This window comes from Syngnathus scovelli, chromosome 6 (genome assembly GCF_024217435.2).
Source record: "Syngnathus scovelli strain Florida chromosome 6, RoL_Ssco_1.2, whole genome shotgun sequence".
Classification (NCBI taxonomy): domain Eukaryota; kingdom Metazoa; phylum Chordata; class Actinopteri; order Syngnathiformes; family Syngnathidae; genus Syngnathus; species Syngnathus scovelli.
In genome coordinates, this window is record NC_090852.1 from 825001 (window position 1) to 851609 (window position 26609).

At 42.2% G+C, this 26609-nt stretch overlaps 1 protein-coding gene across 2 annotated transcripts in view; it reads right to left on the reverse strand.

Moving 5' to 3' along the window:
* Positions 1-26609, reverse strand: part of LOC125970576 (NT-3 growth factor receptor-like) — a 235706-nt gene that overhangs the window by 64207 nt on the left and 144890 nt on the right. For both annotated transcript variants that reach the window (XM_068651159.1, XM_068651158.1), the window contains 8 exons: positions 17067-17138; positions 15823-15977; positions 14449-14591; positions 9016-9157; positions 7863-7975; positions 6565-6748; positions 4715-4738; positions 1354-1400 (listed from right to left, as the gene is read on the reverse strand). In XM_068651159.1, the coding sequence (XP_068507260.1) occupies positions 1354-1400; positions 4715-4738; positions 6565-6748; positions 7863-7975; positions 9016-9157; positions 14449-14591; positions 15823-15977; positions 17067-17138 (880 nt within the window). The remainder of the gene's footprint in view (positions 1-1353; positions 1401-4714; positions 4739-6564; positions 6749-7862; positions 7976-9015; positions 9158-14448; positions 14592-15822; positions 15978-17066; positions 17139-26609) is intronic.

A 26609-nucleotide genomic window follows, 5' to 3' on the forward strand; every position in this document is an offset into this window, starting at 1 on the left:
ACACAACAGGCTTCCACCTTCAGCTTCCACATCTGATCCTTTATTGAGCTCTCTCTTCTTCTTCACCTCTAACGTCATCCTACAGAGCACCACCCTATACTGTCCAGGTACACTTTCTCCTATCACCACTTTACACTCTCCAATTTATTTTATGTTGCATCTCCTAAAAAGTATGTTGTCCACCTGTGTGCACCTTCCTCCACTCTAATAGGTCACCCTGGGGTCTTCACTTTTCTTAAATTAGGTAGTAGGTTCTTAAAGTAAGTTGTTTCTTCCATTTTTCTTGGTTACGGTGGTATTATAGATAGTACTGTAGATATGTAGCTTGTGTGTCCGGCTGTGAAATCCTTGGTTGAAATTGGGATGGCACTAGATTTAGGCTTCTAGGCACTAGGCTTCAACCCGCTTTTTGACAAGTCATGTAAAACAAAATGTGAAATGAAGTTGTAATAAGTGAGTTGACTATGTCCTTGCTGAAAAAAAAAAAATCTAAAACAAAATCAACTACCATCTGCACTCTCACATTCCAATCCTTGATAGCAGGCACAGGCACAGGCACATACACGCAACCATTCCCACTCACATTCTCAGCATCAGTGTTAGCATCTTAAAGCGTTGTTAGATAAATTGTATATATATGTTATCATGCGTTCCCTAATGAGTACTTATTAATAAAGTTATTGCACAGAATGCTTGCTGTTTCGCCTTGCAGACGTCCACCAGTCCACAACAAGTCAAACGATGCTGTCTGGAGCTTCCTGACCTTCTACACCTCTGGGAATCCAAGAAAGTTGTTGATAGCTCAATCTATTTTGTTGATGTCTGCACATGTCATTTTGTCTTTGCACTCTTTTCTCATGACTTCTTTGTTTCACATAGCATTTTGTCCTTGCACTCTTTTCGTTTCTCATGGCATCCTGTCTGCGACTTCTAGTTTCACATAGAATCTCGTTTCTTCTCTCATGAGACAAAGCCCACGCTTCCCCCCCCACCTATCAGGGGCTAGTCTCACATTGTAGGTAGGGCATTCCAAATAAAAAGAGTGTAAACAGATTTTAGTGTAGTCGGATTGCTGTAAGTCTGAATGCACTCCTCGCGAGAAAAGACTCAATATTCTGCCTCACTGGTTTTGTCTGCTGATCCTTTTGCTGATTTTGAACCTAACAAGCGTGTTCAGTTGCTTCAATTCACACTTCGCAAATGTCCAAAGTCCCTTTAAATGCGGGTAATAATAAAAAAACGAAATTCTAATTGCACGAAAATGAATACAAATTCATGAATGAACGGAGAGAAGATCAATTTTAAATCTGCAGCTGACTGTTAACTTTGGAAATGGTTAAAATGTTTACTTACCCCAAATGTATCTTGGTGTGGATTGTGACGCTCTGCTGTCGGGGTTACTTGAAAATATAAAGACAAAAAGATAAAGATGGAGGGAGATTTATCATGCACAAATATTGCAATTTTAGTATAATATTAACATTGAAACTTTGACGTTAATAATATCAGATGTCACGTGCATCTGTCAACAGAACTGACTTCTCGGCTCTTGCCATCAGCACCTTAGAAAAAACATTTGTGATTGAAAAAAATGTAATGATTTCAGTTTGTGTGTGTGTTGTTTCACTTCAATTCAGTTACTGTTTTGTTTCATCATTGATTAATTTAATTAGTAATTATTTTGGCACTTTAAAATGAAAATGTTAAATTTGCCACCATTCTGTAGATTCATGTTTGTGTATATATATATATATATATATATATATATATATATATATATATATATATATATATATATATGTGTGTGTGTCCCTCGCTATATCGCGGTTCGATTATCGCAGCTTCAGTACGTCGCGGATTGTATTCCAAAAAATAACAAATTCACAAATTCATAATAAACCTTCTAAATTGAGGAATTATGGCACGAAAGTTGCCCACGCGCCAGCAGAAGGCAGGGAGTGTCCACACAATTGCAGTACGTACACTTGTACCTTTTTATAAAAAAAGTTATGATAATAAGAGTTCTAAAAACATATTTACAGTATTGTACCTTGTTATAAAAAAAACTTTATAATAATGAAAGAGTTCTAAAAACATATTTACTTGTACCTTGTTATAAAAAAGTTGTTATAATAATAAGAGTTCTAAAAACATATTTACAGTATGTATACTTTAGCTACATATACATATGTCTCTCTCTCTCTCACACACACACACACACAGGCACGCACGCACACACACGCGCGCACGCACACACACACACGCACACACTTGTACTTTGTTGAAAAAAAGTTATGATTATAAGAGTTCTAAAAACATATTTACAGTATATATACTTTAGCTACAATACATATGTCTCACACACGCACGCGCGCGCGCGCACACACACACACACACACACTCGCACATTATCTGTGCCCCTTGTACCCACAGGGGTAGCGGACGTGCTGACGCCTTTCCCAGCCGTCATCAAGCAGTAGGCGGGGGACACCCTAAACGCAGACAGAACCATCCGTACTCGCAATCACACCTAGGGGCAATTCGGAGTGCATTTATATATATACAGTAAGACCTTCGTTTATCGCGGATAATTGGTTCCAAAAACCACCCGCGATAAGTGAAATCCGCTAAGTACGGTCACCAACAAGAAGTACTGGGCAGGCTAACGAGTTAGCGGAAAGATGCTAATTCGCGATCGTGCCAAGACGCGAAAACGGACTTCTAAAGGAATGTAAACGAACATTTGGAGCAATAATACATTGTCTTAAAGGTTAGACACGTTTCCTCAATTTAGAAGTTTTATTTTGACTTTAAATGTTTTTTTTTTAATTTGGAAAAAAAATCTGCGATGTAGTGAAGCCGCGATAAACGAACCGCGAAGAAGCGAGGGATCACTGTATATGTCATTTGTGCATTTAAAGTGGCCCTCTGACTTGAATGGGAGGCTTGGATGACCAGCGGCGATAAATCGTTTACAAAAGCTGGATGCATGCGAAGAGCAACTTTCGCACAAGTCTGCCAGTGGATCGATCCTGACAGCGTGGAGCAGTGTGGAAAAATCCACCACCACCGTCTGCTGCGTGACGGAGAGGAGAGCACAAGCTCAGGAGTAAATTTGCCTCAGGACGAGAGGGACGATGAAAGCGACAACGAAAGAGAGAATGAGAAATAGGGTTGCAACGTACATCTGGCGTTTTTCCAATCGGACATTGAGGTGGAAGATTTCGCTGGTTTCAGTGGACAGGAGGAAGACAAAGACGGCTCTCAGTGACTTTGTTGATGGGTATGTTTTTTTTTTTACCCGCCTGTTACTTCCGTGTTTACAACAAAATGTTAATGTTCTTAAAACTTTAGCCCAGCAAGTGCTGTTACTTCCGTGTTTACATCCATCCATTTTCTGAACCGCTTCGTCCCCACGGGGGTCGCGGGCGTGCTGGAGCCTATCCCAGCCGTCAACGGGCAGTAGGCGGGGGACACCCTGAACCGGTTGCCAGCCAATCGCAGGGCACACAGAGACAAACAACCACCCGCACTCGCACTCACACCTAGGTACAATTTGGAGTGCTGAATCGGCCTACCAAGCATGTTTTTGGGACGTGGGCGGAAACCGGAGTGCCCGGAGAAAACCAACACGGGCCCAGGGAGAACATGCAAACTCCACACAGGGAGGGCCGGAGGTGGAATCGAACCCGCACCCTCCTAACTGTGAGGCAGACGTGCTACCCAGTGCCCCACCGAGCCGCCTCCGTGTTTACAACAAAATGTTAATGCTATTAAAACTTTAGCCCAGCTAGTGCTGTTAGTTCCGTGTTTACAACGAAATGTTAATGTGATTAAAACTTTAAAAAGGCTTTCTGTGTACTGTCTTTCTTTGTAAATAACTCGTGTGCACGTGCGGCTTATAGTCCAGTGCGGTTTATATAAGAAAAAAACTAAAAAATCTCCGAATTTTAGCTCGTGTGGCTTATAGTCCGGTGCGGTTTATAGTCCGAAATTTACGATATATGTATTATACATATATCTAAGGCGGGGCACTGGTTAGCATGTCTGCCTCACAGTTCAGAGGGTGCGGGTTCGATTCTACCTCCAGGCCTCCCTGTGTGGAGTTTGCATGTTTTTCCCCGTGCCTGTGTGGGTTTTCTCCGGGTCCTCCCACATTCCAAAAACATGCTTGGTAGACTAATTGAGCACTCCAAATTGCACACAGGTGCAGTAGCGGCGCGCGCACTACGCTGTAAGCGTTAGGCCTCGCGCGACGCACGTGACATCATTATTGATTCTGTCACGTGTATATCCAATTTCTAGTGTCACTAGTAGCGCTGCATGGCTTGCATCAGCGTGTCGTGGCCACGCCTACTGCCCGATGATCGCTGGGATAGGCTCCAGTACGCTCGGGACCCCCGTGGGGACAAAGCGGCACAGAAAATGGATGGATGGATATTTAAAATACTGGTAGATGAACTACTAATTGGCGAAACAAGACAGACAGACAGACAGACAGACAGACAGACAGACAGAGCGAGACAGAGACAGATAGAGAGAGAGAGAGAGAGAGAGAGAGAGAGAGAGAGAAAGAGAGAGAGAGAGAGAGAGAGAGAGAGAGAGAGAGATTACAACCCACCCCATAAAGTACAAGCAGATAATACAATATTTTCCCACCCCATAAAGTACAATAACAAGCAGATAATAAAATATTTTCTGACAAATAACTTACCATAATCATAATCATTTTCTGCAACTGTGAAAGATGACAGATGATTTGAGAATAAATTAATAACATTATGTTAGCATCAGGTAAGTCATAAATAAAACAAGTGTGATAATAGTATATTGCTCAAGCTTGACTGAAGATTTTCTGAATGTATTTTGCATGTTCAATAACTCAAGTAATTTCATATCTGGGTACTCTGTCTTTCTCGCATCCTCCAAAATTTTGCATGATTGGTTAAGTGAAGACTTTGACCATCGTGTGAATGTTAATGTCTTATAAAAACAAACAAAAAAACATTACACATACAGTATTGACAATATTAGAACGCTGTTGTGAATAGAAGCCAATTCTAATACCATCATGCGCTTAGAGTGAACTGCTATTAGCTCTTGGAAATATAATGAGGTTGCTCCATTAATGCTTTTAAAACCGCTTTTTAAAAAGCTGGCGACATAACATCTTTGCCCATTCTTGAATAACCTCTCTTGATTGAAAGTTGTGATACTCATACGCGTCCTTAATTACGACGGCGTATTCACCTGGCAAAAAGCAAGACGACACGGCATGACATCATTTAAAGCGATCATGAAGAGATTAAAGTCGTCATGCCAAGTTTTAAAGTTACCACGCTGAGATATAAAGTAATCACAATGAGATTTAAAGTAATCATGAAGAGATTGAAAGTTTTCATGATGAAAGTGTGCGTTCTCCATAGCAAATAAAATTGGAAAACAACTGAACTTTATTATAATTATTGTTTTATTTTGGGTAGGCTATGTGACCACTGTATCTACAAACACGATTGTTTATAATACAGAAAATCTCAACTTTAAATCATCATGGGTTTAGGCACGGTGACTTTCAATCTCTTCATGATGACTAAAACTTGCTGACATGCTGACTTCAAATCTCAAATATTGACTGACTGACTGACTGACTGACTGACTGACTGACTGACTGACTGACTGACTGACTGACTGATTGGTTGATTGGTTGATTGGTTGATTGATTGATATCTGCTGTTACCCATTGCCTAATTGACCTGGCAAGTCAAATAAGGGAGAATTTAATCTTAAGGGTTAGCACTGTTTTCCCCACTTAAGGCACTTTACAAATGGCGTCTGATTTTAGATTGTCGATTTTTTTGCTATATCACAGTATTTTGTGGGAAGGCCCCACCGACAGTCACTGTTGAATGCAGCACTAAGTGCAAGCCAGCATGACAGTGTGTGTAAAAGACAATGGCATATCTGTGATCATTTCACACTTAAAATAAAAAATATGAACTCAACTCAGCTTTTTGTAACAACCACATTAAAAAAATAATTTCTGCATACAAAATGTATGAGGGACCAAAATTGCGAAAATTAAAATTAAAGGAATAAATAAAAGTGAAAATAAAAATGAATAAAAATTAAGCCCTGACTAGTTGTAGGTGCTGTATCGCCTCTGCTTACTTGTACAGCTAATGCACAGGTTTCAAACTCAAAGCCCGGGGGCCAGATACGGCCCGCCACATCATTTTATGTGGCCCGCGAAGACAAATTGTGCATCAAATCCGTGTCATTACTAGAATTACAAATTGTCTTCACTTTTAAAAATATCTTTTTTTTTTAATATTTGACCAGTTTTTACTTTTTTTTACTCGTCTGATTTGAAAACGAGTTATTTGTCAGTCTCTTTTGTAGCTTATATAATATGAGGTGCTCATACATTTATTTGGGTTGACAGTCATAATGGCCCTCCGAAAGAAACTATGACTACAATGCGGCCCGCGAAAAAAATGAGTTTGACACCCCTAATGTAAGTGACAAACTTTTCAATAGCATGCAATATGACCACACATTACTTACCATTGAAGGGCTTGTCTAGGAAGTGCCCATAGACAGTACTATTTACCACACCCAGGTAATTTTTAGCCTCGAGAGTGTAGTTGCCATTGTTATGATGTGTTGGGTTTTTGAATGTTAGGCATCCCTCAATGTAGTCCTGATAAATATCCATATAAGGACGCACATAATCGGTGTGGGAAATTTCCTGCATTTGTAATGAAACCAGAAATGATCAATGAGAGAATCTTTAAATTGAATCAAATACCATCAACCCATCAATTATTCATACTTTGGAGTAATCATCATACCAATGCATATATCAATATTTATTATTTATTTAAATAAAATAATGTGATATATAAAATAATATAAATATAATATAATACAGTAAAACCCCGGAACTCGACCACCTCAGTACCCGAAATATTCTGAGTTCAACGCAAATTGTTGGGAAATCTTTGCCTCAAATCTTGAACAAAGTCCTATTCATACAATTGGTGTCCAGAAAACTTCACCGGCGAGACCACAAGATCACAGTGATTCACGCTGAAGAGTTGAGTTCACACCATAACAACCGTGTAAAAAAAGAGCTACTGATTTCGCCAACAATAGCCATCCTTTTGTTCACGTTGATACGCTTTTGGAACATTATTTCCAGTACTTTGGCTCTTCTACCATGAGTACGTACATTTTGCATTGAAATTGTATTCTTTTGTCATGTTTGATTTAATTTGAGCTCATTAATTGCCGCATACTGACCGCGTAAGGCTGTGCTATAAGTTTTTGCTGTACTGTATTGTCATTGTTTTTTTGTGATTTTATGTACTGTTTCAGACAAAATTGGAAAAATTGTTTGACTGCGTCTCTTCTTGACGCTCCGTCTGGAATGAATTTGCGTTGAGTTCCAGGGTTCTACTGCATAAATATTTAATATTTATGATAAAATATATTTGTCCTATCTCAATTTATGTATTGCATCCTATTCCAACTACTATTCACCAACGGCGCTACCATTTTCGTTGCATACCTGCTGTACAATGACAATAAAGGTATTCTTTCCATTCTAATATCAATAAACTGTTAGCATGCATCACTTAATTAAAGAGAACAAAGGCTAGTTCTAAAACAGTGATTACTGCCACACTACCAATTGAGTGCTAATGTAAATTAAAATGTTGTACAGAGTGATGTTAACTGACTGCTTAACTCCCTACATAATAAAAACACAAGTATTCTGTTTATTTTTCTATTTATTCTACTGTTCTATTCTGTTGAGAGAGGACATTGAGCCATTTCTCTAGAAAGATATACCAAAGCACCTTGTCATTGTGGAACCATCTTAATTTTGGGTGGGGTGAACCTCTCACTGTGAATTCTATGCAGGTGTCATGGCGACGCTCTGGCTTCTTCAGCTTTACAATAGAAGGAGAAACTAAAATTTAAAAGAGACAGATGGGTTTTTTAAAATTTGTAATAAACATTTAAAGAAACAATTAATTCATTAACACAGTGGTCCCTAATCCTCTTTCCTCAGAGGCCCGGTTGTATAATATTGCTACACCCACCAGGAGCCCTTGCGTTGGAGAGATTGCTACTCACTGTAGGTGTACGTAAAGCGCTATATAAATCTTTTGCAACTACTAGTACAATCTATAGTTATTTTAAGATATTTTCTTTCCCCAGAAATGTTGACACAAGTAACGAATCGGGATTATGGGATTTTAGGCGCGAATCCAGGCTCCCTACCCCATCCAATATCACTGTAATTGCCATTTAGTGTAGACACGAGCCACTTAACCCACCCCCATTTCCATTGCTTAAGGGTAGGATCTTAGTGTACTGTGTCAAGGCAAGGTATGGTTGCTTTCATTTTCTCTTCTAGAGCCTATTTATTTGGAGAAACATACCTAAACAACATCACGCAAGTTAAATCTGATTCACAGAAGGAGAACACTAGGTGAACATGAGATAGAGTTATACAATAGCTTCAACACGATAATCATTTTAATTAATAAAAGTTTAAAAATTAGAGATCCAATATCATTATTACAAATTCTGAAAAAAAATGGATAAAAAGTATTTTCACGTCCAATGTTCTTCCACTCTTCATCATTTTCCTACCCATTCCACAACTTCCCACTTACCAAAAATGAAAAATTTTCAATTTTGAAATTCACTACAAATTCTCCAAAATTTCGTTTTACACTTCTGTTTTCTACATTTCTCAAGTAATTCAACTCGTTTCAACATCATTTGGCAGCATTCCCCAAGAAGTTATTCATAGTCTTCGCCTTCACACGCAATTTCTCCAGGAATTGCATTTTCTAGTTTACAGTGCAATTTGACACCACTGTAAAATTTAACAACTGAAATAAACCGACAAGTCACAATATAATGCATATTCACAAGCTGTGCTTTACATGTGTGTGCGTGTGTGTGTGTGCATGCCCGTGTGTGTGCCTTTTTACTTACAGTGAACGTTAAGCTGAATGGAAGCATTGGTCATGCCTACTATATTAGTGGCTGTGCAGGTCAGAAGAAAGTTGTTGTCATCTCTGCTGACATTTACCAAAGTGATGCTGTTCGTATGAACAGTGTTGTCAACGACCTTTGCCTGGAGGGAGCACATGGTCATCATCATCTTCATCATCATGACGTATATTTGGTAATGTGCTTGAGCACATACATTTTCTGTCCTCTCCCTGCGTGTTCACTTCTTTATGTCCTATATCAACGATGGCTATTGAAATTATGCATATTTTCCCACTGTTAGACTAAATAATCACATTCATTTAAGTACTGTAGAACAGCTACATCCATCAATTCATTTTCTCAAGGGTTTTACTCTTTAAAATTTGTTGGTGAGGTACAGCCTATCTCAGTAACTGTAAATCAGTGGTTCCCACTTTTTCAGACTAGCGCCCCCTTGGCTCCCCAGTGAACCGCCCCCTTCAACTTCTGACTTCGGACTGCCGCCCCCTACCGCCCCTTCGTCCTCACCGCCCCCCTACCACCCCCTTCATCCTCACCGCCCCCCCAGATCTTTCCACCGCCCCCAGGGGGGCAGTACCGCCCACTTTGGGAACCACTGTGCTAAATAAACACAAGACCAAACAACAAGGATAAAACTAATGGAACAAACACGAAGAAACGGCTTTGCTTGGACACAGAGAACTACCAAACAAAACACCAACTGGAAACAACATTTAACAGGGATAATGAATCAACAAGGACTGAAAGGAGACAGATAACTACAGAAGAACTGATGAGACCACAATGAAACACTTGTACAAGACACAAAGGAGGGAGCTGATTGGGTAATAAGTGTTAACAATCACAGGTGGATGCAATAACTTAACGAGACAGATATTGTTAAAAGGGACACAAGGAATACATGAAACTCAGTCCTAATCAAAATCAAATCAACAAAAGACTGATCATGACATAAAAGCACATACTTACACTTGAATGGCAAGACAATAAAAGTGATGAGAAGTCCTTCAAAGTTCTTTAGGACATTTAACCAACCGTAATTGTATCAGCGAGTTCTTGATTATCGAACCATTATTGAAATGATTACTATTGATTAGAGTAAATTTCGGACTATAAACCGTGAGTTTTTTCTCAAATTTTGAATTTTGGCTTATAGTCCGGTGGGGCTTATAAAGAATTTTTTCCGTGATTATTGTGATGACTTGATCACTTTTATACACTCGGAAAAAGGCTGTGGACCGCTGTTGTGCGGCACCGCTTTGCTGGGCGGAGGGATATGTGACACGTCACTGGGGAGAAAAGTGGTGTGTTGATCGCATGTACATCCGCCAGGCAAATAGTGCCGTATAATTCACACAAAGAAGAGAATGAATGAGATCAAGACGGACATTACTGAAAGGAAGCTTTTATACACAAACCGTCATTATGGGGGACAAAAGAAATGCATATGATGCCGCTTTTAAGTTAAAGGCAGTCGATGTTGATGACATTGTGTAGCGTCACCCTTTTCTTTATTTCCCAGTCACGTCTATGCACCAAACGGCAGCTCAGAGTACCCACCCTTCTTGGGGTCCCTGGAGGAAGTGCTGGAGAGCGTTCCTTCTGGGGACTCCATCGTTCTACTGGGTGACTTCAATGCTCACGTGGGCATGATTGGGAGGAACGGCCCCCCGATCTGAACCCGAGCGGTGTTCTATTGTTGGACTTCTGTGCTCGACATGGATTTTCAATAATGAACACCATGTTCAAGCATAAGGGTGTCCATGTGTGCACTTGGCACCAGGACACCCTAGGCCGCAGTTCGATGATCGACTTTGTAGTCGTGTCATCGGATTTGCGGCCGCATGTTTTGGACACTCGGGTGAAGAGAGGGGCGGAGCTGTCAACTGATCACCACCTGGTGGTGGGTTGGCTCCGATGGTGGGGGAAGATGCCGGTCCGACCTGGCAGACCCAAACGCTCTGTGAGGGTCTGCTGGAAACGTCTGGCAGAATCTCCTGTCAGGAAGAGTTTCAACTCCCACCTCCGGCAGAGCTTTTCCCACGTCCCGGGGGAGGCGGGGGACATTGAGTCTGAGTGGACCATGTTCCGCGCCTCCATTGTTGAGGCGGCCGACCGGAGCTGTGGCCGTAAGGTCGTTGGTGCCTGTCGTGGCGGCAATCCCCGAACCCGCTGGTGGATACCGGCGGTAAGGGATGCCGTCAAGCTGAAGGAGTCCTATCGGGCCGTTTTGGCCTGCGGGACTCCGGAGGCAGCTGACAGGTACCGGATGGCCAAGCGGAACGCGGCTTCGGCGGTTGCTGGGGCAAAAACCCGGGCGTGGGAGGAGTTTGGTGAGGCCATGGAGAATGACTTTCGGACGGCTTCGAGGAAATTCTGGTCCACCATCCGGCGTCTCAGGAGGGGGAAGCAGTGCAACGTCAACACTGTTTACAGTGGGGATGGCGTGCTGCTGACCTCGACTCGGGACGTCGTGAGTCGGTGGGGAGAATACTTCGAAGACCTCCTCAATTCCACCCACACGCCTTCCATTGAGGAAGCAGGGCCTGGAGACTCTGAGGCGGATTCTCCAATCTCTGGGGTCGAAGTCACTGAGGTAGTTAAAAAACTCCTCGGTGGCAAGGCCCCGGGGGTGGATGAGATCCGCCCGGAGTTCATAAAGGCTCTGAATGTTGTGGGGCTGTCATGGCTGACACGCCTCTACAACGTTGCGTGGACATCGGGGACAGTGCCTCTGGATTGGCAGACTGGAGTGGTGGTTCCCCTCTTTAAGAAGGGGGACCGGAGGGTGTGCTCCAATTACAGGGGAATCACACTCCTCAGCCTCCCTGGTAAGGTCTATTCAGGGGTGCTGGAGCGGAGGGTCCGTCGGGAGGTCGAACCTCGGATTCAGGAGGAGCAGTGTGGCTTTCGTCCTGGCCGTGGAACAGTGGACCAGCTCTACACCCTCGGTAGGATCCTCGAGGGTGCATGGGAGTTCGCCCAACCAGTCCACATGTGTTTTGTGGACTTGGAGAAGGCGTTCGACCGTGTCCCTCGGGAGGTTCTGTGGAGGGTGCTTCGGGAGTACGGGGTGCCGAGCCAACTGATAAGGGCGGTTCGGTCCCTGTATCACCGATGCCAGAGTCTGGTCTGCATTTCCGGCAGTAAGTCGGATTCGTTCCCAGTGAGGGTTGGACTCCGCCAAGGTTGCCCTTTGTCACCGATTCTGTTCATAATTATTATGGACAGAATTTCTAGGCGCAGCCGAGGCGTTGAGGGTGTCCGGTTTGGGGACCTCAGCATCGCGTCTCTGCTTTTTGCAGATGACGTGGTGCTGTTGGCTTCTTCAGGCCGTGATCTCCAGCTCTCGCTGGAACGGTTCGCAGCCGAGTGTGAAGCGGTCTGGATGAGGGTCAGCACCTCCATGGTCCTCGATTGGAAAAGGGTGGAATGCCCTCTCCGGATCGGGGATGAGATCCTGCCCCAAGTGGAGGAGTTCAAGTATCTTGGAGTCTTGTTCACGAGTGAGGGGAGGATGGAGCGTGAGATCGACAGGCGGATCGGTGCAGCGTCGGCAGTAATGCGGACCCTGTACCGGTCCGTTGTGGTGAAGAGAGAGCTGAGCCAAAAGGCAAAGCTCTCAATTTACCGGTCGATTTACGCTCCTACCCTCACCTATGGTCACGAGCTATGGGTCGTGACCGAAAGAACGAGATCTCGGATACAAGCGGCCGAAATGAGTTTTCTCCGCAGGATGTCCGGGCTCTCCCTTAGAGATAGGGTGAGAAGCTCAGTCATCCGGGAGAGACTCGGAGTAGAGTCGCTACTCCTCCACGTTGAGAGGAGCCAGATGAGGTGGCTCGGGCATCTTATCAGGATGCCTCCTGGACGCCTCCCTGGGGAGGTGTTCCAGGCATGTCCCACCGGTAGGAGACCCCGGGGACGACCCAGGACGCGCTGGAGAGACTATGTCTCTCAGCTGGCCTGGGAACGCCTTGGGATCCCCCGGGATGAGCTGGATGAAGTGGCTGGGGAGAGGGAAGTCTAAGAGTCCCTCCTAAAGCTGCTACCCCCGCGACCCGACCCCGGATAAGCGGAAGAAGATGGATGGATGGATGGATGGATGGACGTCTACTCTGGAGCTATACGTGTCGCTGGCTAGTTTAATGTAATTTAGCGCTTCGTGCATGAATAAAATTAGCATGAACAGACCCTCATCATGGAAAATGTTAGAAAATATGCATAAAAGCGACGACGAAAGAGAGACTGAGAAAGTGTGCGGCGAAGGATATCTAACGCTATTCCAATCGGACACTGGGGAGGAAGACTTTGATGGTTTCAGTGCACAGGAGGAAGATGAAGACGATGAAGCTCTTTTTTTTACTTTTACTGGTGTCTTTTTTTTTTAACCAGCCCTGTTAGTGCTGTGCTACCGTGTTGGTGCTGTGTTACCACCGTGTCTCAGTGACTTTTACCGGCACGTTTTTTTTTAAATCCAGCCCTATTAGTGCTGTGTTACTTCCGTGTTGCTGCGGTATTACTGCCGCGTCACAGGCAGTGTTTGGAAAGAAATGTTAAGGTATGTTATTAAAACTTTAAAAAGGCTTTCTGTGTACCGTCTTTCTTTGTAAATAACTCGCGTGCACACTTCCGTGTTGCTGCGGTACTACAGCTGCGTCACAGACAGCGTTTAGAAAGACATGTTAAAGTATGTTAATAAACTTTAAAAAGGCTTTCTGTGTACTGTCTTACTTTGTAAATAACTCGTGCGCACGCGCGTCTTATAGTCCGGTGCGGCTTATATAAGAAAAAAACTAAAATATCCCCGAATTTTAGCTGGTGCGGCCTATAGTCTGGTGCAGTTTATAGTCTGAAAATTACGGTATATGATGACTCCTGTAGTTTTAATACATTATGCATCTGAGGTAAACAGTGTGTGTTGGACATTTATTTTGAATGATGAGCTATTATAATTTCTGCGTAGGGATGTCTGAAAGTGCTCTAAATTTGTTAAATTCTAAATTGTGTAATACGCACAAATTCTAGTACGAAGATATTCACAAATTCTAGCACGAAGATATTCATGAATCACAGGTTTGTACGCATACATTCGATTGGCACGCAGATTGGTGCCTACACACTGTTAGTTAATGATCTTTCTAAGTGCAGAATATGTTATTGAGCACCTATAATGTATATCATTATTTTGCGCAAATGGTAAAGACATTGTGGCTGGCAGGAATACATGCTATACCAATTTTACTGTATATACTGTACATGCTGTATATTGATATAAATGATTAGACTGGAGGCAGTGGTCATGTTTCAGTTAAGGTTTGACCTGAATGTTGGAGTGTTTCTGTTACAGCAAATTCTAATCTGAATAACACTTTCATAGGTGCAAAAAAAGTTTCTTTGCATCACCCCTACCTCTTGTGACTCAAAGGAGTGCAAACCAGTAACGGACCAGTCCACCTTAGGTATCGGGGACCCAGAGCCGTTACATGTTGTAGTTAAACTGTTGCCCTCTGTAACTGTGAAGTTGACGTGGCTTGTGGCGATGTCTGGAAGGTCTGCAAAGAAGTAGATATATAAACATACATAACAGGCATGCATGTATGTGCACTGCCCTGCCCTGCATAATTATTGGCAACCATACCCCTAATTCAAGTGCATTTGTTCATGAGGAAAAACATCCCACATTGAGAAATAATTATTTCACATCAAATTATGTTCCACAGTTTTTAGCACCGTTGATGCTAATACTTTTGCCAGCAAAACAACACCTAAGCTAATCTATTTTTCCGAGATGGCGGCACGTATGGTTGCAGCGGCCTGTAGCTCTCCAGTTTGGTGTTACTTTTTACTTGCTTTTCTCTTGCTGTTGCCAAAATCTTGCATGTCAGAACAACAGTATAGCCACCAGAACCTCATTGGTCTTGGCTTGAGGTATAATTTGAACATAACAGAATACCAGAAAAAAACACAATTTTCTAATTTCGTTGTATGCCTGCTATACAATGACAAACTCATTCTGTTCTGTTTTATTCTGGTCTTTTCTATTATACAATGTTGCAAAAACAGAGACCATTCAACCATTCGTCTTTGCACATTCTCTTTGAATCATCCAGCGGCCTGGGTCATTCCTTTGACTTTTTTAACATTAGACAGTGAGCAACAAACTGCCATAAGATTTTAGAGTACAGAGGTTCAGCCACTGGTTTTGCGGAGATTCAAAATATGAAGCGGTGCAGCATGATGTGGCAATGTCAAAAATTATAGCCTATTGAATGCACAGAAGCTTTCGCATATAAACAAAAAATCCACTAGGTGGCGGCTTTGGCTCTATCTCACAGGCTAGCTGTGTGCAGTGGAACGCCTACATCTGTTGGCCAATCAGATGATAGTGATATCAAAGCCCAGTCAGAGAACGTTCTGAAGACAGGTTCCATTGTTACCACGTTCCCAAAAAAGTGCAATGAAAACACTATTACTCAGGATCCAGTAAGGTCATTAGTATGTGAAACCGAGACAATGGAAAAATGTCTGTACTAATTTCTGCACTGCACTGACAATGGTTCCACGGTGTGACCAATAAAAAAATTTAAAAATATATAATTGTGTTTGTGTTCAAGCAGACTAATTGTTGTGACTAACAGCAGATAACCACATCATTTTTTATGACCAGTTTATGCAGAAAGCAAATTTATTTTAATAGGTTCACATACCAGAGTTTTTCTTGCAACTGTATATTGAGCTAGGACCCACATAACACATGTACTGTCAGATACTATGTAAACTTACCACATTTGCTTATGTTCATTTCTTGTAGCAGTATCTTCTTTGAGCCATTATCACAGTATAATTGTTGGCTACTTAGCCCCACATCTCCCCTCTGTTGCCATAGCTGCAACCATCGGATCCCACACTCACAATCAAAGATCACATCTTCTAAATGTCTATAATGGAAATAAATAAGAAAATAAAAGAATAAGTGTAAAAATGGGTGCAATCAGAGAACAAGAAAATATATATATATATATATTAGGAGAGCACGTCTTTCAAGTCATCTTTCATTCTATTCTTGCCATTCAGTCTGACGATTGTTGTATATGTATAGTATATTCCAGTTGTGCTACCTTTCATTATTTTGCTTGGTTATTTATTGTGTGACATTTATGTATGAAGCACCAGCACAGACTTTTTCAAATACAGCATCACAAAAGTCTTTGCGATTCACCTCACCAGCTTCATGATGTGACACGTGTATGAGGTCTCTCAAGTGTCTGTGCTGTGGTCTGGTCTGTTGTAAGGGACACTGGCCAAATTAACATATATGGCCTGATTGGGAGTAAGTAATTAGTTTAGCTAGAAAAAATGAACAAAAGCTAGAACATGCACCTTTATTGATATTTCACTTTTATGTCAAAATTGTCGATCAAGCTCGGGCGTCCATAAGAAACGTCACAGGTGTTGCATCTTGCTGGTCAGCTAATCATTTTAAAAACTATATACGTACCAGCAACTTCTTCCAGGTGTTTTTTGACAATCGCGCATGCACGTTTCAAGAGAAGAAAAATCAAAATGATGCACGGACCACATTTATTTATTTAGTTCATTTAACAATTACAGGCCTATGGAGGTGAAGGCAGCCACCCAATTGAGTATACTAGACATCGAGGTAAATTCCACAACAAGCCCAAACAAACAAGGGTTTATTGAAGGGAAAAGGCTGGTGGAGGAAAGGATGAGGGGAACAAACAGGCAGGAGAACATGGCAGGACTAACAGGAAGGCAAACAGGCAGGAACAAACATGAACACAGAAACTAACAGGACAAAGACAAACAGGGGAAACAGGAAAACCGAAACTAATAGGACAGAGACAAATAAGGGTCAACCTTTGATGACGTGGGAAAATGTGGAGACCCCACAAAAAAGGCATGCATGTAGAACATGTAGAGCACACAAACTCCACACGAGTTCCATACCAGAACCTCTGTAATACGAGGCAGATATGCAAACCACTTCTTGACAAGTATGAACTTACAGTTCGGTGAGCTGCAGATTTTCAAACATCTGCCAGGACAATGTAGTCAGCATTGGGTTCTTAGACAGGTTTCTAATGGAAAGAGTATAAAATAAATACATTAGAAGTGGTTAATTCAGTCATTATTGCCATTTTAATGTTATATTTAAATATTGTAGTGTATATGCATGTTTTCTATGTCACCCTGTTGCAACACACCTGATTCAAATGATCAGGATTGTTATCCAGCTTCTGCAGACCTTGCCAATTATCTGACCATTTGAATCAGGTGTGTTGCAACAGGGTGAAATAGAAAACATGCAGGACACCGGCCCTCGAGGACCGGAATTGCCTACCCCTGATGTAAACTATAAATAAATCAATCAAATGAAGAAAACAATTAAAAAAGAAAGGTGAAAGTCATGTAAATTCTGACTGTATAAATGCTAGGTACAAACAGAATACAATATACTGCACATAATGGGCAGAGTTTACTTGTTTGAAAAGGAGTGGGCAGAAGTAGGATTTATTTAATCCCACCCCCTATCCAATTTGAAACTGGATAAATTGTTTAGTTACCTGTAACAGAGTTGTTACTTTACATATTACTGTCCGTTACTTTCACATGAATAGAAAGGAAGAAAAAAAATGCAATTAAATTACCGTATTGGCCCGAATATAAGACGACCCTGATTATAAGACTCTTTTTCAAGACTCAAGTTTGAAAAAATACTTTTTGAACACTGAATTTAATTTTTATACAGAAAAAGATGACATCTGAAACAAATGATTATAACAATATATTCGAGAGAAAAAGCATGTTATTTTGCCTCATTCAAATCATGCAAAAACTGTCTATCACATCCTGGCCTTTTGGGCCACGATGGCTGCCTTGAACTATTATACTGTCTGCGGTATGCACAATTGCACCAATGCAATTTCCACCGAGTTGCTCTTATTTATTCATTGCTCTTATTTATTCATTGTATGTGCCTTCTTATTTTTACTTTTTGTATTGTTTACTTGAATGTGTAATATGTCTTGTCACCGTGGGATAGTAGGAAACAAAATTTCGATCTCTTTGTATGTCTTGGCATGTGAAGAAATTGAAAATAAAGCAGACTTTGACTTTAATATCTGAACATTTAAATATATAAACTAAAGTGCAATCACATTTGTAAATAAATGGCTTCTGGTTTTTGAAATGTAAATAAACCAATCTACTGTGATAAAACAACAAAATTGCAATAACTGCATTAACCATCAAAGTGAAGTCTAACTGTAACTGTAGTCTTGAAATAAATCTGAATTGTCACGTCTCATCACCGGGTGCTTTATTATGTCTAGGTTACCATGGTTTCTGTTCCCGTCGCCCTTCACCTCCTGTGTTGCCTCACAATCAATGTAATCACAGTCACCTGCCTCTTGTTACCTGTAGTGTATTTAAGTCCTGTCTGCCCTGCACTCCCTGTCGGATCATTGATGTCGTTTGTCTCTAGTCTCGTCTGTCGTCGTCGTTCTTGTCTTTTGTTCAGTTATACTCGTCCCTAGTCGGGCTTCTTGTAGTCTGTCTTTTGAGTTCTCCAATAAACCCTGGTCCAAGCTGCATTTGGTTGCCCAGCCCCAATTCCTTCATGACATGAATAAGAAAAAACATTGCAATAAAACAATGCAAACTGCTACCGTTATTGTTGGGGAGCCTGAGGACTGTATAGGGCTGGGGTCGGGAACCTTTTTTGGCGGACAGAGCCATACATGCCAATTTTTTAAAACAATTTCCCGTGAGAGCCATACCATTTAAAAAAAAGTGATAGGCTAGATACAATTAAATGCATGTATTTTAATTAAGACCAACGATTTTTCGAGTGTACTAATGTATTCTTGTTAGCAACGTCACCAAAATATCCATATCTGGCTCGCGAGCCATAGGTTCCTGACGGCTGGTATAGGGGGTTGGCTCAAAGTCAAAAAAAAAAGTCAAAGTCAAAGTCAGCTTTATTGTCAATTTCTCCACATGCCAAAGACACACAAAGAAACCGAAATTTCGTTCCCCCCTATCCCACGGTGACAAGACATGGCTCACAACAGACAAACAAGTAAACAAGTATAACAAAAGCGTGCTGAATAAATAATGAATAAATAACACAACAATAAATAAATAAATAAGAGGAGCAGAAAAAAAAGGAGCAAGTGCGCGTACAGCAGACATTCCCGAAAATAGCGCAACAGTGCCGCACGCTACGCAGAAGGGGGTAGCGAGTTCAGGGCCCTAACAGCCTGGAGAAAGAAGCTGTTGGCGAGTCTGGTGGTGCGGGAGCGCAGGCTCCTGTACCTCTTCCCAGAGGGCAGAAGGTCAAACAAAGAGTGAGCCGGGTGACTCACATCTCTGCAATCGAGGTTGCCTTGCGGTCGAGATGGGAGGTGTAAATGTCCTTCAGGGAGGGGAGCGAAGCACCAATAATCTTACCAGCCGTATTCACTATGCGCTGCAGGGCCTTCAAGTTCTGTTCAGTGCAGTTACCACCCCAGACAGCGATGCAACTGGTGAGGACGCTCTCAATGGTGCCAGGGTAGAATGTAGACAGGACTGCCTGAGGAGCACATGCACGCCTGAGCTTCCGCAGGAAGTACAGGCGGCGCTGAGCTTTCTTTGCCAGTGACGAGGTGTTTGCGGACCAGGAGAGGTCCTCACTGATGTGCACCCCCAGGAACTTGGTGCAGCTCACCCTCTCCACCACAGCACCGTCGATGATCAGCGGCAGGTGTGTTGTGTGACCCTTCCGGAAGTCAACAATGATCTCCTTGGTCTTATTGACGTTCAGCAGGAGGTTGTTGTCCCTGCACCACGTGGTCAGAAGGTCAACTTCCGACCTGTACCGAGTCTCGTCGCCCTTCGTGATGAGACCCACCAGAGTCGTGTCGTCAGCAAACTTCACTATGCGGTTGTCGCTGTAGGTCGCAGTGCAGTCATGCGTCAGCAGGGTGAAGAGCAATGGACTGAGCACGCAGCCCTGGGGGGCCCCCGTGCTCAGCGTGATGCTGGCGGAGATTTTGTCGCCAACACGCACCACCTGAGGCCTCTGACAGAAGAAGTCCAGTATCCAGTTGCAGAGGGAGGTACTGAGGCCCAGCTCGTCGAGTTTGCAGATGAGTCGCTGCGGCACAATGATGTTGAAGGCAGAGCTGAAGTCCACAAACAGCAACCTCACATATGAGTCCTTTCTCTCCAGGTGGGTGAGGGCCGAGTGGAGGGCAGAGCAGATGGCATCCTCAGAGGACCGCTTGGCACGGTACGCAAACTGGAAAGGGTCAATGGTGGGGGGTAGAACGGACTTGATGTGCTCCATGACAAGCCGCTCAAAGCACTTCATGATGATGGGCGTCAGTGCCACAGGGCGGTAGTCATTGAAGCAGGACGGTGCAGGTTTCTTCGGCACAGGAACGATGGTGGCAGCCTTGAAACACGAGGGGACGATGGCCTGCTGCAGGGAAACGTTAAAGATGTCCGTGAAGACACCCGACAGCTCCCCAGCGCAGTCCTTCAGCGCTCGACCCGGGATGTTGTCAGGGCCCGCCGCCTTACGGGTGTCAATAGCGGCAAGCGCCCTCCTCACACTGTCGGCAGAGAGGCGCAGGGGCTGCTCGTGTGGGGGGGGAGTGGTCTTCAGCGGGCAAGTGCTGTTCTGGGCGTCGAAGCGAGCAAAGAAGCGGTTCAGATCGTTCAGCAGACGGACGTCGCCCTCACAGCTCCTCGGCGCGGGCTTGTAGTCCGTGATGGTCTGAATGCCCCGCCAAAGGCTACGTGCATCCTTGCTGTCCTTGAAGTGGGTGGAGACCTTGCACGAGAACGCCTTCTTCGCTTCTTTGATGCCTCGGGACAGGTCGGCCCTCGCTGTCCTCAAGCCAGCCTCATCCCCCGCTCTGAAAGCCTTGTCCCTGGCCCTCAACAGTCTGAGGACAGCCCCCGTCAGCCACGGCTTCCAATTCGCGCGAGTGACGACGGATTTCGAGCAAGTCACATCATCGATGCACTTCGTGATGTAAGAGGTAACAGAGTCAGTATACTCCTCTATGTCCGTCCAATCGTTGTAGGTGGCTGCCTGCTTAAACAAGTCCCAGTCAGTGGTGTCGAAGCAGTCACGAAGTGCATCGGAGGCACCCTCAGGCCACACTCGAACCTGCCTCCGAACCGGCCTGGATGCCTTTACCAATTGTCTGTATGCGGGCAAAAGCAAAACGGTGAGATGGTCAGAAAGCCCCAGATGGGGGAGGGGGGTGGCTTTGAAAGCTCCCTTTTGCGCCGAGTAGACTAGGTCCAGGAAGCTGTCTCCACGTATCGGAAAAGGCTCGAATGGTTATGCTCTTTTCGCCCCCAGGTGTCGGTCAGAACACAGGAGGGAAGATGTGGTTCAGTTTGGATTGCTTTACTGAATTATTGACAAAAAAGTAACAGGCACTGTGGCTAATAGGGGCATACAGGCAAACTGGCAAAAGGGTATAGGCACACGTTTGGTCTTTGGGTGTGTGAATGTGATTCTTGTGTGATTATTGTATGAAGCGTGTGAAGGTTGTGTGGGGTGTGTGTGTGTGTGATGTGTGTGTGTGTGTGTGTGTGTGTGTGTGTGTGTGTGTGGGTGCGTGTGTGTGTGTGTGTGTGTGTGTGTGTGTGTGTGTGTGTGTGTGTGTGTGCGTGTGTGTGTGTGTGTGCGTGTGTAGGGGGGTGGTTCTGCAACAGACAGAAATACAGCATGTAAGTCAACGCTCAACTTCTGACGTCACACAACGCGAGTAGACGGCACACATTACGTAACGAACTGCGCGTAACGGTTCCGCTATACTAAATAACCATAAATGAAATACTCTCGGCAACACACCAAACATAAGTCATCGAGACAACAAAATACATTTGCTAGCGACCGTTAGTCGCCGTGCCGCTGTGTAATGGCTATTCGTACGATGTGAGGCAAACTTAAAGGCGCACGCCGAAGCTATCAATCAAACGGCGCACACACAAAACAAACCGCGATCAGACAAACAGCACAACAGTAGACAGTAGTAACAATGAAATGTATATATTCACTTTGTGTCAAAGACGCACACGATCACAGCAACATACTCATTCGATACAAGCAACCTTTAACTTACCGCTGCGTGAATAGGTATAATGTCTAGACCAGGGGTGGGCAAACCTTTTGACTTGCGGGCCGAATTGGTTTCTAAATTTGGACCGGAGGGCCGAACCAGGAGCAGATGGATGTAGTGTTTGTGTGAAGTAATATAAACGACATGTAAAGGTCATTGCATAAAAGGTTTTGGCATTTAGTAGGTAGTAAAGCATGGATATTCAAAAAAAGATTTTTGAAAACAAATGCATTTATTAACAGCATTTAAAAAAAAAGAATCACCAAAAAACTGCTAACAGTGATTCTCATAAAATACGACACCGTTATTATGAATAACAGTCTCCATCACTTCATCACCTGCAGGTCAGATTAATGAAATATGTTTATCTTATGAGGCGAAATCACATCAAACGGCAAACATTCCGACCAAATATATCATCTTGAAGAATCGGTGAAAGAATACATCCAAATAAAGTAATCAAAACGGCAACACGGTGAGGAGTATCTGAAAATCAGAGCAGAGTTTTAACTCACACACGGCTGCTTACATTTTTTTCGTTCAAAAAATTTTCCGTTTTCCCAAATTCTTCCCCATTCATTCTTAATGGCAGATTCAACATTTCACATTTACGTTGCTCCAGTTTGAAATTCACTTAATTCAACACATTCAAATCACATTGGGGACAGTCCCAAACTTGCCAAATTCAAAAATTTCACGTTTTCACTTTGCACAAAATTTTGCAAAATTTCACAAAATTTAGTGTTTCACTTCGAATTTCTACATTTTTCCACCGATTGAACTCGCTCCAACTTTCAACTGTTCATCTTTTGCCTACCTATTCCACACCTTCCCACTTAGCAAAATTTCCAAATTTTCAATTTTGAAATTCAACCAAATTCTCCAAAATTTAGTATTACACTTCTATTTTCCACATTTCTCAAGAAATTCAACTCATTTCAACATCATTCGGCATCATTCCCCAAGAAGTGATTCAAAGTCTTCGCCTTCACACGCAATTTCTCCAGAAATTGCATTTTCTAGTTAGTGTGAAGGTGAAGACCTTCACACTATTGTTATTGCTGTCCTTTATTATTATTATTTATTTATTTATTTATTTCTTGTTGTGTTATTTATTCATTATTTATTCAGCACGCTTTTGTTATACTTGTTTACTTGTTTGTCTGTTGTGAGCCATGTCTTGTCACCGTGGGATAGGGGGGAACGAAATTTCGGTTTCTTTGTGTGTCTTTGGCATGTGGAGAAATTGACAATAAAGCTGACTTTGACTTTGATTAGTGTGTGAAGGCTTTTTCCCTTCTAATTTCTACATTTTTCAACCGATTCAACCCATTCCAACTTTATTCACTTTGTTCACCTTATGCTTACCATATTCACCCCCTTCACCCCCACTTCCACAATTCAACCCTTGACCCCCACTTCCAGAGTGGCGGCCATCTTGGATTGACCCTGAAGTGCCCCAATGAACCCGGAATGAACTGGAAGTGCCCCAAATCAAACCGGAATTGACCCCAAATGAACCGGAAGTGACCTCAGGTAAACCGGAAGTGACCCCAAATAAAACCGGAAGTGACCCCAAATCAAACCGGAAGTGACCTTTTTCAACCGGAAGTGACCTTTTTCAACCGGAAGTGACCCCAAATAAACCGGAAGTGACCTCAGCTGGACCGGAAGTGCCTCTAATCAAACCGGAAGTGACCCAAATCAAACCGGAAATGACCATATTTCAACATTAAGTGCCCTAAATACCTACATTTGCGCTAACTTTTGCAAATTTTGCCCGATTAAACCCATTTCAACATTTTAACCCCAAAAGTGAACCTCCTGAAGCCGTTTCTTTCCTTTTGTTCCAAATTTCAGAAACTTTTGGTGCAATTTTTTTTTCTTTTAATTCCCATTCATTCTCTATTAGGATTCAAGATTTGCTCTAACTTCTACATTTTTTAACCGATTCAACTCGTTCCAACTTTCAACTGTTCCTCTTTTGCCTTCCTATTCCACAACTTCCCACTTACCAAAAATTCTCTACAATTTTGTTTTTCTACTCTAATTTCTACATTTTCAACTTATTCAACCCATTCCACCTTTCAACTGTTCATCATTTTCCTACCTATTCGACAACTTCCCACTTACCCAAAATTCCAAATTTTCAATTTTGAAATTCACACCCAATTTTCCCAAATTTCCTTTTTCCCTTGTAATTTCTACATTTTTCAACCGATTCAACTCTTTTCAACATCATTCTGCAACATTCCCCAAGTATTTATTCAACCTCTTCACCTTCACACGCAATTTCTTCAGGAATTGCAAATTCTAGTTAGTGTGAAGGTGAAGACCTTCACACTATTGTTATTGCTGTCCTTTATTATTAGTGTGAAGGTGAAGACCTTCACACTATTGTTATTGCTGTCCTTTATTATTATTATTATTATTAGTGTGAAGGTGAAGACCTTCACACTATTGTTATTGCTGTCCTTTATTATTAGTGTGAAGGTGAAGACCTTCACACTATTGTTATTGCTGTCCTTTATTATTATTATTATTAGTGTGAAGGTGAAGACCTTCACACTATTGTTATTGCTGTCCTTTATTAGTGTGAAGGTGAAGACCTTCACACTATTGTTATTGCTGTCCTTTATTATTATTATTAGTGTGAAGGTGAAGACCTTCACACTATTGTTATTGCTGTCCTTTATTATTATTAGTGTGAAGGTGAAGACCTTCACACTATTGTTATTGCTGTCCTTTATTATTAGTGTGAAGGTGAAGACCTTCACACTATTGTTATTGCTGTCCTTTATTATTATTAGTGTGAAGGTGAAGACCTTCACACTATTGTTATTGCTGTCCTTTATTATTATTAGTGTGAAGGTGAAGACCTTCACACTATTGTTATTGCTGTCCTTTATTATTATTATTATTCTACTTATTCCGCTCACTTTTTTGACGCTTAACTCCTTCCACATACTTCAACCGATTCACTCCGTTCCACTTTTCACTTATTCCAAATATTCATGACACGGCTGCTTACATTTTTTTTGTTCGAAAAATTTTCCGTTTTCACAAAATTCACGATTTTGTGGCATTTTTTTCCCCATTCATTCTTAATGGCAGATTCAACATTTCACATTTTTGTTGTTCCAGTTTGAAATTCACTTATTTCAACACATTCAAATCACATTGGGGACATTCCCAAACTTGCCAAATTCAAAAATTTCACGTTTTCACTTTTAAAATTTGCACAAAATTTTGCAAAATTTCACAAAATTTAATTTTTCACTTCTAGTTTCTACATTTTTCCACCGATTCAACTCGTTCCAACTTTCAACTGTTCATCTTTTGCCTACCTATTCCACACCTTCCCACTTAGCAAAATTTCCAAATTTTCAATTTTGAAATTCACACCAAATTTTCCCAAAATTTAGTTTTTCCCTTCTAATTTCTACATTTTTCAACCGATTCAACCCATTCCAACTTTATTCACTTTGTTCACCTTATGCTTACCATATTCACCCCCTTCACCCCCACTTCCACAATTCAACCCTTGACCCCCACTTCCAGAGTGGCGGCCATCTTGGATTGACCCTGAAGTGCCCCAATGAACCCGGAATGAACTGGAAGTGCCCCAAATCAAACCGGAATTGACCCCAAATGAACCGGAAGTGACCTCAGGTAAACCGGAAATGACCCCAAATCAAACCGGAAGTGACCCCAAATCAAACCGGAAGTGACCTTTTTAAACCGGAAGTGACCACTTTAAACCGGAAGTGACCCCAAATAAACCGGAAGTGACCTCAGCTAGACCAGAAGTGCCTCTATTCAAACCGGAAGTGACACAAATAGACCGGAAGTGACCATATTTCAACATTAAGTGCCCTAAATACTTACATTTGCGCTAACTTTTGCTAATTTTGCCCGATTAAACCCATTTCAACATTTTAACCCCAAAAGTGAACCTCCTGAAGCCGTTTTTTTCCTTTTGTTCCAAATTTCAGAAACTTTTGGTGCAATTTTTTTTTCTTTTAATTCCCATTCATTCTCTATTAGGATTCAAGATTTGCTCTAACTTCTACATTTTTTAACCGATTCAACTCGTTCCAACTTTCAACTGTTCCTCTTTTGCCTTCCTATTCCACAACTTCCCACTTACCAAAAATTCTCTACAATTTTGTTTTTCTACTCTAATTTCTACATTTTCAACTTATTCAACCCATTCCACCTTTCAACTGTTCATCATTTTCCTACCTATTCCACAACTTCCCACTTACCCAAAATTCCAAATTTTCAATTTTGAAATTCACACCGAATTTTCCCAAATTTCCTTTTTCCCTTGTAATTTCTACATTTTTCAACCGATTCAACTCTTTTCAACATCATTCTGCAACATTCCCCAAGTATTTATTCAACCTCTTCACCTTCACA